We start from the raw sequence: 16,477 nt of genomic DNA, 5'->3' as shown, positions 1-16,477 counted from the left end.
TGTTTTAAATTCGGACAGTTTTGAAATGAGTACGTTCTTTTCCCGTAAAACATGCTTTCAATACCATTTGTGACTCATAAATAAAAGTTCTTAATTGTTCCTTACCATAACGTGACAAGATACATTTATAGCAATACAGAAGTAATAGCTAAATTGTAAAAGAAAAAAAAATTATATAATGATTATAATCATAACAGAGCAGAACTAGTAAAAGAATTAGTGCTCTCTCTCGATGGAAAGTTGGACGTACCTTTCGTCGAGAAAGGCGTTGTCAACATGGAAACGGAAATGCAGTTCCGGAAAACAAAAGCCTGCAAAGTCACAGGTCTCGCGACTCTTCTGAAAAGACGCTGAAGCAAGACGCAGAATAAGCAATGTCAAGATGACTGTCCTGCAAGTCCTCACACCCCTCCCCCCACCCATTTTTTTTTTTTTTTTTTTTTTTTTTTTTTTTTTTTTTTTTTTTTTTTTTTTTTTTTTTTTTACTGTGGTCCGATAGTGACCGTGTCATTTTTCGTTATTTCAAACAATAACCTCCTTCTCGAATCTCACTGCCTTCTCCCTCTGTCAATGGAAGTTCTAACTTCTGCCATTAGCTGTGTGGTTTCAATGCGTTGTTTTTCTTTTCGTTTTTACTGATCTTCGTTTTTTCAGTCTTTTGGATTGCCTCCCCGCCCCCCTCTTTTTACTAACGTATTTTTTCTATTATTAAAACAGCAGGTAGAGTTTTGTGTGTTTCTAATATTAAAATTATACAGATGTATATTTCTTGAATTCTTACCTATCTTGTATTGGACTAATTTTCTATCTGGTTACGCAACAATAACTATAACTTCAATGTTTAAAGGTTTTTGTTGTCATACTAAGGCAGGATAATGCTTCGTTGTTTCCAATAAAATCAATGGCGTTCATTCTCACTTACGCTATCCCGCATGTAATCTCATTTTATTTTCACACTAACTAAGCAATCTTTATGTATGACAGTTTTCTGTATAATACAATATGAAATTTTTATGTATAATATAGTATGAAATTTCTAGACTCATAAAAAAAACGAAAGGAGCATAAGTGGGAACAGTTCCTGCCATATCCACTGACAGTTTTAAAATATGCTACAAGTAACACGGCACAGTCAAAGACGTGTCCTTACATTTATGTGGAGAAAAACAAACGTTTTGATTATATATACGTACACGTGATATATATATATATATATATATATATATATATATATATGACAAAAATACAGCTTAATATCAAACTCATTATTAATACCTTGGGAATAACTTACACCTATAATGTTATTAAGATTGATAAATACTTCCAGCCTGGCCAGGATTCAGAAACAACTTATATACTTTTGATGGAAGAGTGGATGCAGCCAGCTATTTGTCTTAGTCTTTAAGCCAAAGATCCCAGGTTCAAATCCTGGCCGGGCTTGAAGCACTTATCAGTATTAACATCCTTTGGGTGTAATTTATTTTAAGGTAAAGATCGTGAATTCGTACATGTACACATCTACACATTAGTAAAAGTACCTCCTGATCCTACTTAGTAGAAGTCTTAGAGAAATAAGCCATGTCTCGACAGGATATTTAAAAATGACGCTTCTTTTCCAGTGCATTCGAGTGCCTGCCTGATTAACACTGGTCTCCGGGATGGAATTCCGGACAGCGGTGTCTAAAAATAACGTTCGCGATGACATGTTGACCTTGCGACTTATCTGCTACATCACGATCACTGTCTTCCATCGTGATAACTTACCACTTTCAGTTTCTTTGATAAGAAAGATTATTATCATCAATTAAGCCGGCGTCGCAACGTTAATGGTATCATGAAATACCAACGTCACCGAAAATGGAATATTGCTAATAAAAATGCAAAGCATTTTCTGACCATTCAGACCTGGATTTCCATCGGGTGACTAGCAAAACTGACGTGGAGTAGATACCATCGACTCAACCCACTTCAGCTAGGATCATCTGTCCCTTAGTAATTCCCTGACATCGCTGAAGATGTCGCCAGATTGTTGCCATGACCTTCAACTTCTGATATGGTTATCAGAGTGAGATATCGTTCGGTTTCTGGTGCTTGTGTCGGCGCCGACGTCATTCGCTGATGCAACTCTATGTTACTCAGCGAAAATATGATGCATGCCCTTGTGCGAGAGAGAGAGAGAGAGAGAGAGAGAGAGAGAGAGAGAGAGAGAGAGAGAGAGAGAGGAATATAAGATTTAAGCCAGAAGCCACTGAACGGAAAATTGAGAGTGAAAGAGCTTGTAAAGGTGTAACAGGAGGAAAAACTCGCGGTTGCACTATGAAACAATTGTTAGGAGAGGGTGGAAAATAAGATAGAATAAAGAGAATATGAACGGAGAGAGAGAGAGAGAGAGAGAGAGAGAGAGAGAGAGAGAGAGAGAGAGAGAGCCGATAATTGTTCGTCCGTCAGTTTTTAAGGGAATACGCTAAACCACTTCAGTCCAAAAAGGATTGCATAGCAGTCCGCCATACATACTCCAAAGATAATTTTTAAAGACCTATAATGTATCGATTCCTAAAAATACAGAAATACACAGAAGCCAAGTTGATATGATAAGATCGATCTTTCCAAAAATACTTCAGTTATTAATCGCCGAATATTACGTCACAGTAATTTACTAATCAGACGTATTTGTTATCTGTTGCTCGCTCTTTTACTAGTCTATAGATTCGATATAACTGCTGCTGTAGCCTTTGCTGCTACCAATGATACAAAAACAGAAATGATGTAACTATAACAGTTTAATTTCTTCCTCTACTTTAGCAACCTTAAGTGATATTACTTTAGTACAATAACTACAAATATGTTAATTGATTGATTGATTGATTATGAAATTTAGGTCTTGAGGACCACGTATCGTTTCCTCTGTTTCTCATATCACGTATAAAACCGTTTTCCGATAATATTGCGCTGAATACCTACTCTCAAGGTTGTGTTACTTGAAAACACCGATAACGGGGCTATATTGACTTCCAAAATACGACAGATTCAGAAAAATGAGGAATTTTGGTATATTTGATTAAGACTTCATTCTAAAAGAAGTGCTTTCCTCCAAAGACACAGGTGACCCAACCTCTGATGTTACCAAACGACCAAAATTCAGCTCGAGGTGTCTGTCAATAATTTGATGTAGTACCGATGTCACTTCCACATCCTCAGACCTTCCGACGAGAATGAGTCCAGGAGATATTCACCCTCCCCTTTGTTTTGTCAATGTTGTCCGGTGCATGCTTCAAGTAAAGCAGGAATTCTGGTAATTGACCAAAGGAGTAGCCACACCCATGATCACACACAACCGTGACTAGTTGCAGGAAAAAAGTAGAAAATGCGCGAAACTTCGGCGCAATCGAGTTTTCAAGTATGAAACTCTCAGCCGCGGTTATTTTGGCCTGTGTTGTTAGCATCTATAGAGGTCCCAGACGGACGATCGTTGTTAACTTTAACCTTAAATAAGATAAAAAAAAAAAAGCTACTGAGTCTAGAGGGTTGCAATTTGGTATGATTGATAATTGGAGGGTGGATGATCAACATATAAATTTACAGCCCTCTAGCCTCAGTAGTGTTTAAGATCTGAGGGCAGACAGAAAAAGTGCGGACGGACAGACAAATACACATCTCAATATTTTCTTTTACATAAAACTAAAATAAAAAAAGGTCGTGGCGATTGCTTGGGGTTGCTTTGAAAAAAACTAAAAAAAAAAACACGTCTTACAAGATCCCATGTGACTAATATAACTATCGTTCTACCAACAAATGATAGCTTGTGACTTGTGAAATATTTTCATGCAATTATACTGTTTTTTTTTTTTTTTTTTTTTTTTTTGTTTTTTTTTTTTTTTTTTTTTTTTTTCACCTGTCCATCCGCCTGTGGTGTTTGCGCATATCAACACTGCGTCCCGGGTTATATAATATCCTATTTCGAATATTAACGGTATAATTCGCATACAGTAAATTATGAAAACACTTTTCAGTTGCAAATGTACACCCAGATATCCTTTTATTTACCTAAAATTTAGACATAGCGTAACTATTTAATGCGCGACCACCACAGGCGGATGGACAGATGGAAAAAAACAGAGTATATTTACAGCAGCACCAATATGCAGTAAATGTGCCTCGCCGTCGAACTTCTCGATTCCAGAGGTCCTTTCTTTATTCCTCTCGCCGTTGCGTTGTTGGTCTGCGCAGGCAGGGTCCTGCTGGACTGCGGAACGACCTCACGGAGGATGCCATGCAGTTGGAACTTCAGGAGTTCAAGTGAAACTGCAATGCATCACTAGTAGCTAGTACTATTCTTCTTGCATTTTAATACCCTTTCATCCAATTTTTTTTTTTAATAAGTGGGATCTCTTCTTTCTGTAGTTCCTTTTACTTCCTCTTCTTTATTATGAACAACATATTCTTGGGAAGCTTGAATTTCAATCAACGGCCCTGTGGACTTGTTCCATACAGATAGGTTTCATCTACTGAATAATAATAATAATAATAATAATAATAATAATAATAATAATAATAATAATAATGTAGACGTGCAATAGTGTTGCGGATGTGAAAAGACCACCCATGGTCGATCGCTGGTCGTGGAAGCATCTTTTTTATGACGAGGGCCAGACCAATACAAACGATTACCTACCTACGAACGAACTAGAATTATAGTCGCCGTAGCCAAGATTTTGTGCAGAGGCAAAAACCTCCCGGCAACCGACTTTCTTCTGAATGCCACGATCTCCAGTGATTTGCGTAGCTTCCTTCTTTTAGCTGTTACTGTGAATGGCTCTTAATCAGGCGTAGTGCTGACTTTCGGTTCCTGAGCGCTCGTGGCGGTTTCATTGCAACCATTAATAAATAATAACTTCACTGTAATCAGTGCCACTGACCATCTTCTACTTCGACTACTCTCCAATATCGTTTTGCTAAGCCATCATGATTACATCTCAACGTCCGTGCAACAGGATTAAAGCTATTTTCCGCCGTCAACGAGCAATTTAATATTTCATTACTTACAGAATTCTTTAAAGAAGAATCCAGCTTCTTTATTAAGGAACCAGTTTTGGTTCTCCTGGTGAAAGAATGAAACTGTTTTCCAATGATGCGCGACATTTTACTCACGAGAGATTGAAGTTTATATATATATATATATATATATATATATAATATATATATATATATATATATATATATATATATATATAATCGACAACTTTAAAGTGTCGACAAAAAGCACTTAAAAATATCAAAAGGAAAGACACAACATTAATGCTTGTGGTTTTGTTACACAATACCCTGCATGATGTGAGAAAAAAAGGTGTATACTTAAATAGCCACGTTTATCACACACAGATTTAACGATGGATAGAGAGAGAGAGAGCGAAAGACCAAGATAATTAGATGAAAAATCCAAAGATACCATTCGGAAGGTGAAGTACCAGATAGCTGGATGAAAGGATGGCACACTGGACGAGTGTTTGAAATCTTCTGTGAAAATATGGCAACATGACGAAGCATACTGCTTTACAGGCGTTCTGTAACAACAATGGTACTGACGCAACAGAAACAAGCACGCACACTAATTCATCTTTTCTTTTTTTTTTTTCCTACGTGAGGCACAAGAGACTCGCAGCTCTATTCTATATATGAGCATTGGCTTCAAGAGGGAATAATTTAGTAAAGGGAGGATAGGGTCTATCTTTGAGAGGAGCGATGGACTAGAATTTTAGAGAGGAAATAGAAGACTGTCGGCAGCACGGGAAAAAAATGTTATCTCCGAACAACCAGTGCAGGACCGGTGATCTCCAAAGAGTAGGTAGAGGACATTAGGACATGGCTGGTGTTACATAACCTCTCCCCCTAAGCTTTACACAGAACAGTCGCTGCTGAAATGCATGTAAAAAGACGCAAGTCTATCTTCTCCCAAAAGAAAGAGGAAACTATATAAAAAACAGAATCGCAAACAGCCGTGGATGACGCGACTGTACACTGGCAAATCGAACAGAAAAAATAACTTGAGACATCGACATAAAGTAAACCATTTTTTAGAAGCAGATCTGGAAATCTGCATTGTGTTCTAGACAAGCTCCGAGCCATCCGAATCATCAGACGTAGAATAGAAGTACAAATCAGAAAAATTAGTTGAATATTCAGCCAAAGATACTGGTTTACACAAAATCCTGTAATAGGTCTAGAAAAAGTAAAAAAATCAGAACCTCGCCTGCTAAGGAGTAAGAAGGGGAATATTTGGGTGTTAAAGGAAAGAAGTAAAGAGAGTGAACCGGATGAATAGGGTGAAAAACCGTAAACAGATAGATAAGGCAATTGCCGAAAGAGGTGGAAGGTTTGTGTCTCTATCTGCATTTCCTGAGTAGACTGAAAGAGAGGGAAGTGGGTATTATTACTCAGATAATGAAACCTACTGAGGAGCAACTGAAGGCAAATGGGAGAGTATAATATTGAGAAGTCTTATCTAATTTCATGTACAGATTTTTCAAAAACTTGTGGTCAGAGCTATGGCTAAAATGGACAAGCAAACGTTGCATTTAAATAGGATGATGGCATAGATTATTAACTTAATATAAGGATCTTCAGGGAAGTGTGTAAGTGCATAGGAAGAATCACATTACAATGGAATTCATAAATGAGAAGGTGGAAGACAGGAAAGAATTCACGCAAACCCTTAAGGAATAATGAAGAAAATTATCAGAAGAAGGAATTTATGAGAGAAATAATGACATGCTTAACTAATTAAATGACGGATTACGTAAGAAAACAAGAGTAAAGACTAAACAGAATACTGTGGTGGAATGCAAAGGACCTGCCTAGTTCAAGCTACAAAAACCTGCAACCAGTTTAAAGTCCACTTAGAACTATTTCAGTTATTTTCTTGGAATATTTAAATTGGCTGCATTCAATAAATTGGTATCCTTTATTGATTAAGTTTTAAACTGGCAACCTTCCATTAGTAATTCAAGTATTTACTGCATTTCTGCCTTAATTGACATTTTATATATGTAAACGGTGAGTGCAAGGCAAGTTATTCCATTAATGAACGTAATTAATTGCGTACACACGTAAAAGAAGTGGAGACCTTGCCAGGTTCTCTGTGAAATATGCACGTATTAGCTTCACTAGCTAGATGGCCCCGACGACTTAGTAATAATAATAATAATAATAATAATAATAATAATAATAATAATAATAATAATAATAATAATAATAATAATGATAATAATAATAATAATAATAATAATAATAATCAAGACAACAAAAGTACTACAATCAGACTTTAGGAGACTTTCTCTTTACTCCTAATGTTATTATCTCATTTCTATTTTTATATGACTATATATATATATATATATATATATATATATATATTATATATATATATACGTATATGTATAATGTATATTATAATATATAATATATGCATATACATATACATACATACATATAATATCTATATATATATATATATATATATATATATATATATATATATATATATATATATATGATTATGTGGGTAGCTCTTATCTGCCTTCAAAATGCTCCAAAATATGCACATTTATCCAAACAGAATGGTCGCTATGCTTGCTATCCCACCCATACCATAAATTATAAACCTTCGGCCCCCCCCCCACCCAGAAAAAATCAGAAGTTGACGCCACTGCTAGGCTAGCCTACAGAAGTGGAATGAAGTTGGAGTGAACTAAAATTAATATTTCCCACAACAAATCTCCAAAGCAAGAGGGTACAGGTCTGAAGTAAGGAAGTCAGGAAGAGATCGTGGTGAAGTAGCAGTAAGAATTCCAGTTAGCAGGCATCCTTCTCAGAGTCACAGGGTTGAGTTATCGAGTCACATATTATTTTTTGCTATCTGGCAAGCCAATGAGTATTGAATGAATATTAAAATTTGAACCAGTTAGCTTAGTTCATGACAAAAGGAAGAGCAAGTGTGCCTGGCTTCTCTCTCATAGGATATGGGACAAATCTGTAAGTCCATAGAACATAAGAAGCCTCTAATCGGGGTCCCTGAGTAAGCACCGCCACCAAGAGAAATGGATCAGTAGAAATGTCATGAGCTTGCGACCCATTTTCCTTAGTACAGTAAGGGAAACATGGAGGATGCTCAGAGGGTCATAACTAACGCTTATGAGATAGACCTGGAGACAAAGAAACAGCGTTTTAGGGGCCTCCCAAAAGAAATCGGTCAATCCTGGGCCGAATTGGCCTATCACAAGACCCGAGCCGATTCCTGCTGGCTCGAGAGGTTGCGTAATCTGTAATAATATTGAATTTTAGCTAGATCCTAGGTCACTTATATTGGTGCTACGGCAGCGTGACAATAGATCACGTCAATAAAAAGATACAGTTTTGAATGTAACATTTGCCTGGGAATTAAATTCTACGGTCCTCAGAGACTGCAGGTAGATATCCGTAGACGCCTTTTGAGCAGTGTTGGGATTGTCTTTAGGAAGTAAGTTAGCAAAGCTCATATCCCAATGCTAGTAGTAAGTAGATCCCCTTATTTACCTGCATTGCAGGGCAAAAACCATTCAGGAGAGGGAAGTAACATCATCAAGACGAACAGCTTGTTTATTATAGGCCTTCATGCCTGAAAGGGAGTGAATGCCTATTTGAAGGGGGGAGCTGTCACAAATGCATGCTGTTCCCGCCTCTCCAGACTATTAACATAGGGCCAAAAATCCTTTTAGATGGGAAAATCCAAGTAGGGGTGATGTAGGAACCCCAACCGTAGCTACAGAAAGAGTGGAAGATGTTTTTGACAAGCAGGATCGGACAGGAAGAGGGTGTCAGTTAGGCATGCTAGACTCCTCTTTAGATATTCTTGGTCTATGACCTGTATTTCTGTAACTCCTATCTGCTGGTATTAATGAATTTTCTAGGCCTCAGGGCATCTCCGCCCCAAGGATAAACGAGATGAAAACATCGCAAAATTCGCAAGACAACACCAGTCTGCGGTGAGCCCCTCTCTGAGTAACAGCTCGTTGCTCTTGTGTCCTGTCCGTCTCTGGGCGCGTTCTTTTGTACCTGGTACGCCACCTGGTCTACAAGGGTCAGAAGTGACCCAGGGCCCAAGTCGCCCTTAGTTCCTGGAGAAACGCAAATTGGATCAACTTAATTGCAAATGCGCCCTGCAATATGAGACTAGCCAGCAAGCCTGAATTTTAGTAATTAACTACCAGTGTCTGTTTCACTTACTGAAATCTCTCATTTATTTGTTTCAAGATTTCCATCTCTCCTCAAGCATCCCTTGTGGAAAAACCCAGTATGCCGATTTCCTTCATGAATTATACATCCAGTTAAATTAATCATTGCTCAGTAAAAATCAAAACACCCTCCAGTGTGATAATTCATTGCAAGTGAGAGATCTCTTACGATCTTATATACGAGTTGTTATCTGAATGATTTACTTCCAGGACGTGTATGTCAGCCTCAAAGCCCTATTACTCCCTCTTGCTTCGATGACCTTCTGCAGTATCAGGGCAGATTAATTAACATTCAACGTTCATTGAAAATCAGCTATTGCAAGAAGTTCTTAAAAGGGACTTAGAACCGTTGTGTGAATGTTTGTATCCATAATGCATTCAGTAACTCCAGAATTAGTATTTTGAGTTGCTACTAACATTATCTGGGATTTCATTTGATTATTCGTTTTGAACCCTTTCCGTCATTTTCTTGGGGTAATTTAAATTGGCTGCAATCAATAAACTGATGTCCTTTATTGATTAAGTTTTATACCAGCGACCTTCCATTAGTAATTCAAGTCAATGTTTCTTGATTCAAGTATTTACTGCATTTCTGCCTTAATTGACATTTTATATATGTTAACGGTAAGTGCAAGGAAAGTCATTCCAATACGTAACTCATTAACGTAATTAACCGTGTATACACGTAATATGTATATGTGTAATTTATATATTATGATATATATATATATATATATATATATATATATATATATCCCATATATATATATATATACATATATATATAATATGGGGATACAATCCACAATGAAATAAATTCCTCTTGTAGTTTAAAAATATATAGTTTCTGTATAGGATTAGAGCTTTCGACCATCAACTGTGGTCTTGTTCACTAAAGTGTCTTTAGTGAACAAGACCACAGTTGATGGTCGAAAGCTCTAATCCTATACAAGAATATATATTTAAACTACAAGAGGAATTTATTTCATTGTGGATTGTATCCCCATTTACTTAGAGGTAGCGACATAGTACCTGGCTTCTTCATATATATATATATACTATATATATATTATAATATGTATATGTGTAATTTATATATATATATATATATATATATATATATATATATATATATATATATATATATATATATATATATATACACACACACACACACACACACACATATATATATATATATATATATATATATACACACATATAAATTATACGTGTGCTTGCTTGAAAGCACCAGTATACGTGACAGTTAGTATATGCACATCACGGTCTAGGTGATGCATATACATGTATGTCACCGAGAAGAAATAAAGCAGAAGGAATATCCCTGACTGGTTTCACCTTCAGTTTTCAAAGACATCTTCAAGATGTCTGATTCATAGCAGCAGAAATGTACATAATACATGCTAGGCTGACAGGACAAGCGAACAGGCAAATCGCAAGAAAATATTCGCACGGACAGGAAAAAGGGGTAAGGGGCGGTTCCATAAAGTGATTTGCAACCTTGCCGCACTGTACAGAAAACCTACCAGTCATTCTGCCTATAAACATTTTTCTGGCCAAATCAATAAAGTAAAAGGAATAAGTTTGCACAGCCATGTTTCTGAGAGTGTTACGTATGTGTCGCCCCGAGTATATTGAGGATGAATTGGGTGTCATAAGTTGTTTGTTTGTTTTTATGGTGTTTTTAAGGTGCATGGAATCAGTGGTTATTCAGCAACGGGACCACGGCTTTACATAAGGAATACAAGCAAAAAATTGTAAGACTAAGGATATAAACAAAAAAATTGTAATGTCCCCAGACTATTAGATTACGCATATAACAAAAAAATAAATAAAAGAAACCCGGTCACGCAACCATACAGTAAGAATTTCAATATATTACCACCTTCTTGAGAAATTTGGAATAAAAGCAGCATTTAAAAAAATTGTACAATGAAAAAAGATGCGTGTATCAAACTCCATAGAATATAGAATGGAACGGCATAGAAAAAGGTATAATATATGCTCAAGAGGAAAGTACAATTTTCGTTCATGCTATCGAAATCATTCAGTCATTTTGGGCAGATGCAAAATAACCTTTCTTTTTATTCAATAGGATCTTGGAAATAATTTCATCTAATTTTATCAAGAAAACTTTCGTAAGAATATGGAAACTAGCCCAGGGAATGTATCAACCCGATCTATCTATTTCAAAGAGGTCTGCCAAGTGCATCACTTTCAAGGAGGTTAGTTTGTCACGGTTTAATTGCACAGTCCACCAGCTGGTTAATGAGTCTCTGGCTCCTCCCTTTTTCCTGCCAGGTGTGAATACTCTTACAGCCATCTGTGTGTTCGTTTGTCATTTCACCCCGGCTGAAATAGTGGAAAATTCAGCAGCTCGGCAACGGTCGTCTTGAAAACTGAAGGCAAGACTGGTCAGGATATTTCATATCTTTTGTTTCATTTCTTGCCTGTTGTACATCCACACACACACACACTCAAACATATACATATATATATATATATATTATATATATATATATATATATATATATATATATATAAGAAGCTTCCCTGCACCACCTTGTGCTGACTGTCCTTTTCATCCAGAAATTACTGTACTGACCTGCCCGGGTAACTCTAAATGGCAACCGATAAATTCTCTCTCTCTCTCTCTCTCCTCCAACCTTCTCTGTTTCTTACCCTCTTTCTTCTCCCTAATACCCCCTCTACTCTCCTTCACTCACTTCTTCTCCCTCTCACTCTCTCTCTGTCACACCCTGGCCAACCCCGACCCCCTTTGGTGCCATTGATGTCTTATCCCTACAGTATTCGATAGTAAATCATATTTAGTACGTATACCGAAAATCGAAAGTCATATTTAGTATTTACTACGTATACCGTAACGTTGTTAAGTCTACGGGCTGAACCAGCCCATTTTGGGGAAGGCACCCTGCCCCCTCTGGCGCCTTTGGTGTCTTTTGTTGCTTGGAACCCCCATTATAAACTATCTTAGGGGTCCCCACTATAACCCTGCCAATTTTCATGCCCATTAGGACAGCCGTTTGACCGTGATTGAATGGCAGAAAGGCAGACAGACACAGCGCCAATTATAGTAAGATATGAGTATATGTGTGATTGGTAAAATTGTTGTTACAACAGAATTCCATCTAATTAAAGAAGCCCATAAAAACTGCAAGATTTAGAAAGTAAGCACTATATTTCAGAGACTGCTGTCTCTCTCTACAGGTAGGTAATGAATGAGAAAAGTTACAGAAAAGGCAGTATTTATACCAAGAGATCCATCCACAGGTAGTCGTATTTACTAAGTCACCCCTGCTGATAATTTTTCTTTAATCTTCTTAAGTGTTGGTTGAAGGAAGATTTTTATCTATGATATCTGAATCCCAGGCGTCCTTTGAGATGTTCATTACCTGTCTTAGTTTAATCAAGGCTGACTCTATCATCTAGCTTTTATACCGACATTTGCTGCTATAAATTATATGTGTTCAAATTCCAGTTTATTCTGTGGTTATGGTTATTTATATGGTTAGAAATAGTTGAGCCCTTGTCCATACCTAACTGATCGTTTAAGTTGTATTAATCTCTGGGGAAGTGATTTTCCTGGAAAACCAATGTAAGATTGGTCACACTCCAGGCATGGGATTTCGTATACTCCTATGTCTTTGGGGGTTGTCTATTGTTGGACGTTAATCAGGGATTCAGCTAAGGTATTTGGGTAGGCAAAAAGATAAAAGGGTTAGATTTTCCAAGAGTCTGAGTCACCATCTTAATCTTATCCAGGTGTGGGATTTTTATGTTATTGTTGGGTGTCTCTCTGGTCTTGTCTTGAGGGGGTCGGTAGAAAATTACGTTTGCTTTATGAATTACTTTCTCAATTATATAGTCAGGATACCTTAAAGATGAAAGCAGCTTTCGTCTTCATAAAGCAAAGGTAATTTTCTACCAATCCCCTCAAGACAAGCCCAGAGAGACACCCACTAATAACATAAAAATCCCACACCAGGATAGGATTAAGATGGGTGACTCAGACTCATGGAAAATCTAACCCTCTTGCCTTTACTTGTTCAAATACCTTATCCAAATACTGATTAACGTCCAACAAAAGACAATCCTTAAAGACACAGGAGTATACGAATCTCATGCCTGGACTGTGACCAATGTTATGGTTTTACATCAAAACCACTTTCCCAGAGATAATACAACATAAACGGTCAGTTAAGCATGGACAACAGAGCTCAGTTATTTCTAACCATATAATTAACCATAACCAGCAAATGTCGGAACATAAGCCAGATGATAGTTAGCCTTGATTAAACAAAGACAGGCAGTGAACATCTCAAAGGGCGCCTGGGATTCAGATATCACAGATAAAACCTTCTTGCATCCAATGCTTAAAAAGATTAAAGAAAAATTATCAGCAGGGGTGACTTAGTAAAAAACGGCTACCTGTGGTATAAATACTCCCTTTTCTGTAACTTTTCTCATCCATTACCTACCTGAAGAGAGAGACAGCAGTTTCTGAAATATAGTAATTCCTCTCTATATTTTGGCCTTTTTATGGGCTCCTTTAATTAAAGTTTAATTAAATATATATGTATGCATATTTCACATGTTTAATATATATATATATATATATATATATATATATATATATACATGTATAACTGAATCACGAAAGTTTGGAACGTAACTTGCAGCTACTCCAGTGTTTATCTTTCCTTCGTGGACTTATACCTTTTTATATATGAATATATATATATATATATATAATATATATATATATCTATATATATATATTATATATATATATACATATATATATATAATATCTTAAATGTAAAGCTGATTGTTGGACTACGTATGTATGTACATATATATGTATGCTCACTGTAGACGGCGAAACTACTGGACAGAACTGAACCAAAGTCGAACCATATCTGTACTCTGTAGATTTTATAAGGGATGGTTTATACCCAGGTGCAGTTTTGATCTGGATATCCGGCCATTCTAATGTCTTCAATATTATTAGTAGAGAAAAAAAGAAAGCATTATTCTAGTAGACATTTTCACGATTGATTCCAAATATGCTCTTACTTTTCTTCTCCAATTGAAAACGATGATATTGGGGGATAGTTTCACCAAGGAGGCGTTTTGATCAAGAAATCCAGCCAAATATCCTTTTGGGGAAGATTACGATTCTTAGTGAATAATCAAGGCCACGTACTTTGGTTTTAGAAGAGCTCTTATATTAGATTATCCTCGGATGCTGAAGGCTAAATGGATATCCAAAGGAGTAATCCATAAATTTGTATTTCTATCAACGTGTCCTTTTAATCTTCTGCTCTTTCTTTTTCGGAGCAGTGAGCTCTTATCCCCGATGTTACAGGGATCAAACATTCAATTCGACAATTACCAGCAAAGGAGCTGCGAGAAGTCTGAATGGTGGTTGGGTTAACACACGTGGCTGCTGCTCCTGCGCTACCCGGATTCTTTTCGCTGACAGGAACTGAAAGTGAATTCCTCAGTAGAATACGCTAGATGCACGTGCGTAGCTTTCTCTCTCTCCCTCCCTCTCTCTCTCAATGCAAAGTTCATCAACGTATCGATTAAGGCATTCCACCCAAAACTTTAATCGATATGCAGGACTAGGTCGGAGGAGAGAGAGGGAGAGAGGAAGACTGAGAGAGATAGAGAAGAGAGAGAGAGAGAGAGAGAGAGAGAGACCTCCTTTGCTGTTACGTAAAGTGGAAAATCTTAAGACTTGACGGAGACACACCTTTATGCCTGATAATTCATAGCGCAGACAATTCAATTCAGAATTAGCAAAGCAGATGGCACGAGGAATTTTATGGATATTCTGTTGAATAAAAGCAAAATCTAAAATTCATCTAAGATATCTTTGGATGCTTTTTTCAGAGAACATATACACATCTTTGTCGACGTTTGCAATAAATATAACTATTCCAAACATGGATCACATCACTTACAATACACACACACACACACAAATAAGTACGTCTGTATATATATATCATATTATAATATATATATATATATATATATATATATATATATATATATCATACATACATACACACACACACACACATATATATATATATATATATATATATATATATATATAATGTATATATTATCTATTTCTAATATATATATTATATATATAATATAATATAGTAATATATACTCAAAGCATATCGGCACACAGCTGTAAATACATGAGAGAGAGAGAGAGAGAGAAGAGAGAGAGAGAGAGAGAGAGAGAGAGAGAGAGATTACCTACCTACCAGCAGCAGGCTGGGAGAAAGTGTCTTCGTTCTGTTGACCAAAGATTCCAAACCAATTGCCCATGAGAGAGCCCAGCCTAAGTGCGACTGGACAAGTCTGCGATCTGCAGCTTTATAAGAGGCGATGAATTTTGTCCTTTCGAGGTAGCTCTTACAGTGGAGTATGACTCAGCACTTAAAGGGACAAATGCAGTTACAGCACATTATCAGTATCACAACCCTTTTCCATGCCTCCTCGACGTATATATCCGTCTCAACCTCTTATCTGTTGGCTATCTTCATGTCATTCATGGCTCTGATAAATTATTGAAACCGCTCACCAGTACATTACCATTATTCGGTTTGGATTTATATTCCTTTAGCACTCATCACTGTCCTTTCATAAACGCACTATGATAGAGCCCACATCTATAAACAGCGACGAGTCTTCCCATAACATCTCACCCTCACCACTTCCACCTGGAGAGTGAGGTAACTGGCAACCCCAACATTCCCGCTACTCACACTTCCATTCAGCAACTCGGGTGGACTGACGACCAGCTTGGCTGCGTTCTGGTTCGACAAGTGGCGGTGGTGCGAGGTGGTGCCACCGGGTTCCGCGGTCATTCACTGGTTGTTTTAGTAGACACAAGGCTTTCTCGTCCTTGAACGCTTTCTTGTTTCTTCCTGCTTTCTTTAATGAAGCAGCAGTTAGTTAGGATTTGAACAAAGTAAGACTATACATCATCAGTTCTTCTTGCAGGAGGACACATTGACCCCGGAATTCTTTTCCTAATTTTTTTTTCATATAACCTTCCTACTTTTAGAGGCCTCTTCCGTGATTAGGCCCCGATTAGTTTTTCTATCTTCAAAACTTTCTCTATTCCGTCGGGCCTGGCC

At 37.0% G+C, this 16,477-nt stretch overlaps 1 protein-coding gene across 1 annotated transcript in view; it reads right to left on the bottom strand.

Annotated features, from left to right (window-relative positions):
- Nucleotides 1-16,131, bottom strand: part of LOC135207998 (acetyl-CoA carboxylase-like) — a 460,030-nt gene extending 443,899 nt beyond the window's left edge. The window contains exon 1 of the mRNA XM_064240089.1: nt 15,599-16,131. Coding sequence (XP_064096159.1) covers nt 15,599-15,662 — 64 coding nt within the window. The 5' untranslated portion in view covers nt 15,663-16,131. The remainder of the gene's footprint in view (nt 1-15,598) is intronic.
- Between the last annotated feature and the right edge of the window lie 346 nt (nt 16,132-16,477).

The sequence above is a fragment of the Macrobrachium nipponense genome, chromosome 34 (genome assembly GCF_015104395.2).
Source record: "Macrobrachium nipponense isolate FS-2020 chromosome 34, ASM1510439v2, whole genome shotgun sequence".
NCBI classification, from domain to species: domain Eukaryota; kingdom Metazoa; phylum Arthropoda; class Malacostraca; order Decapoda; family Palaemonidae; genus Macrobrachium; species Macrobrachium nipponense.
Note: the sequence above shows the minus strand (reverse complement) of the source record. Positions and strands in the feature narration are given on the sequence as shown.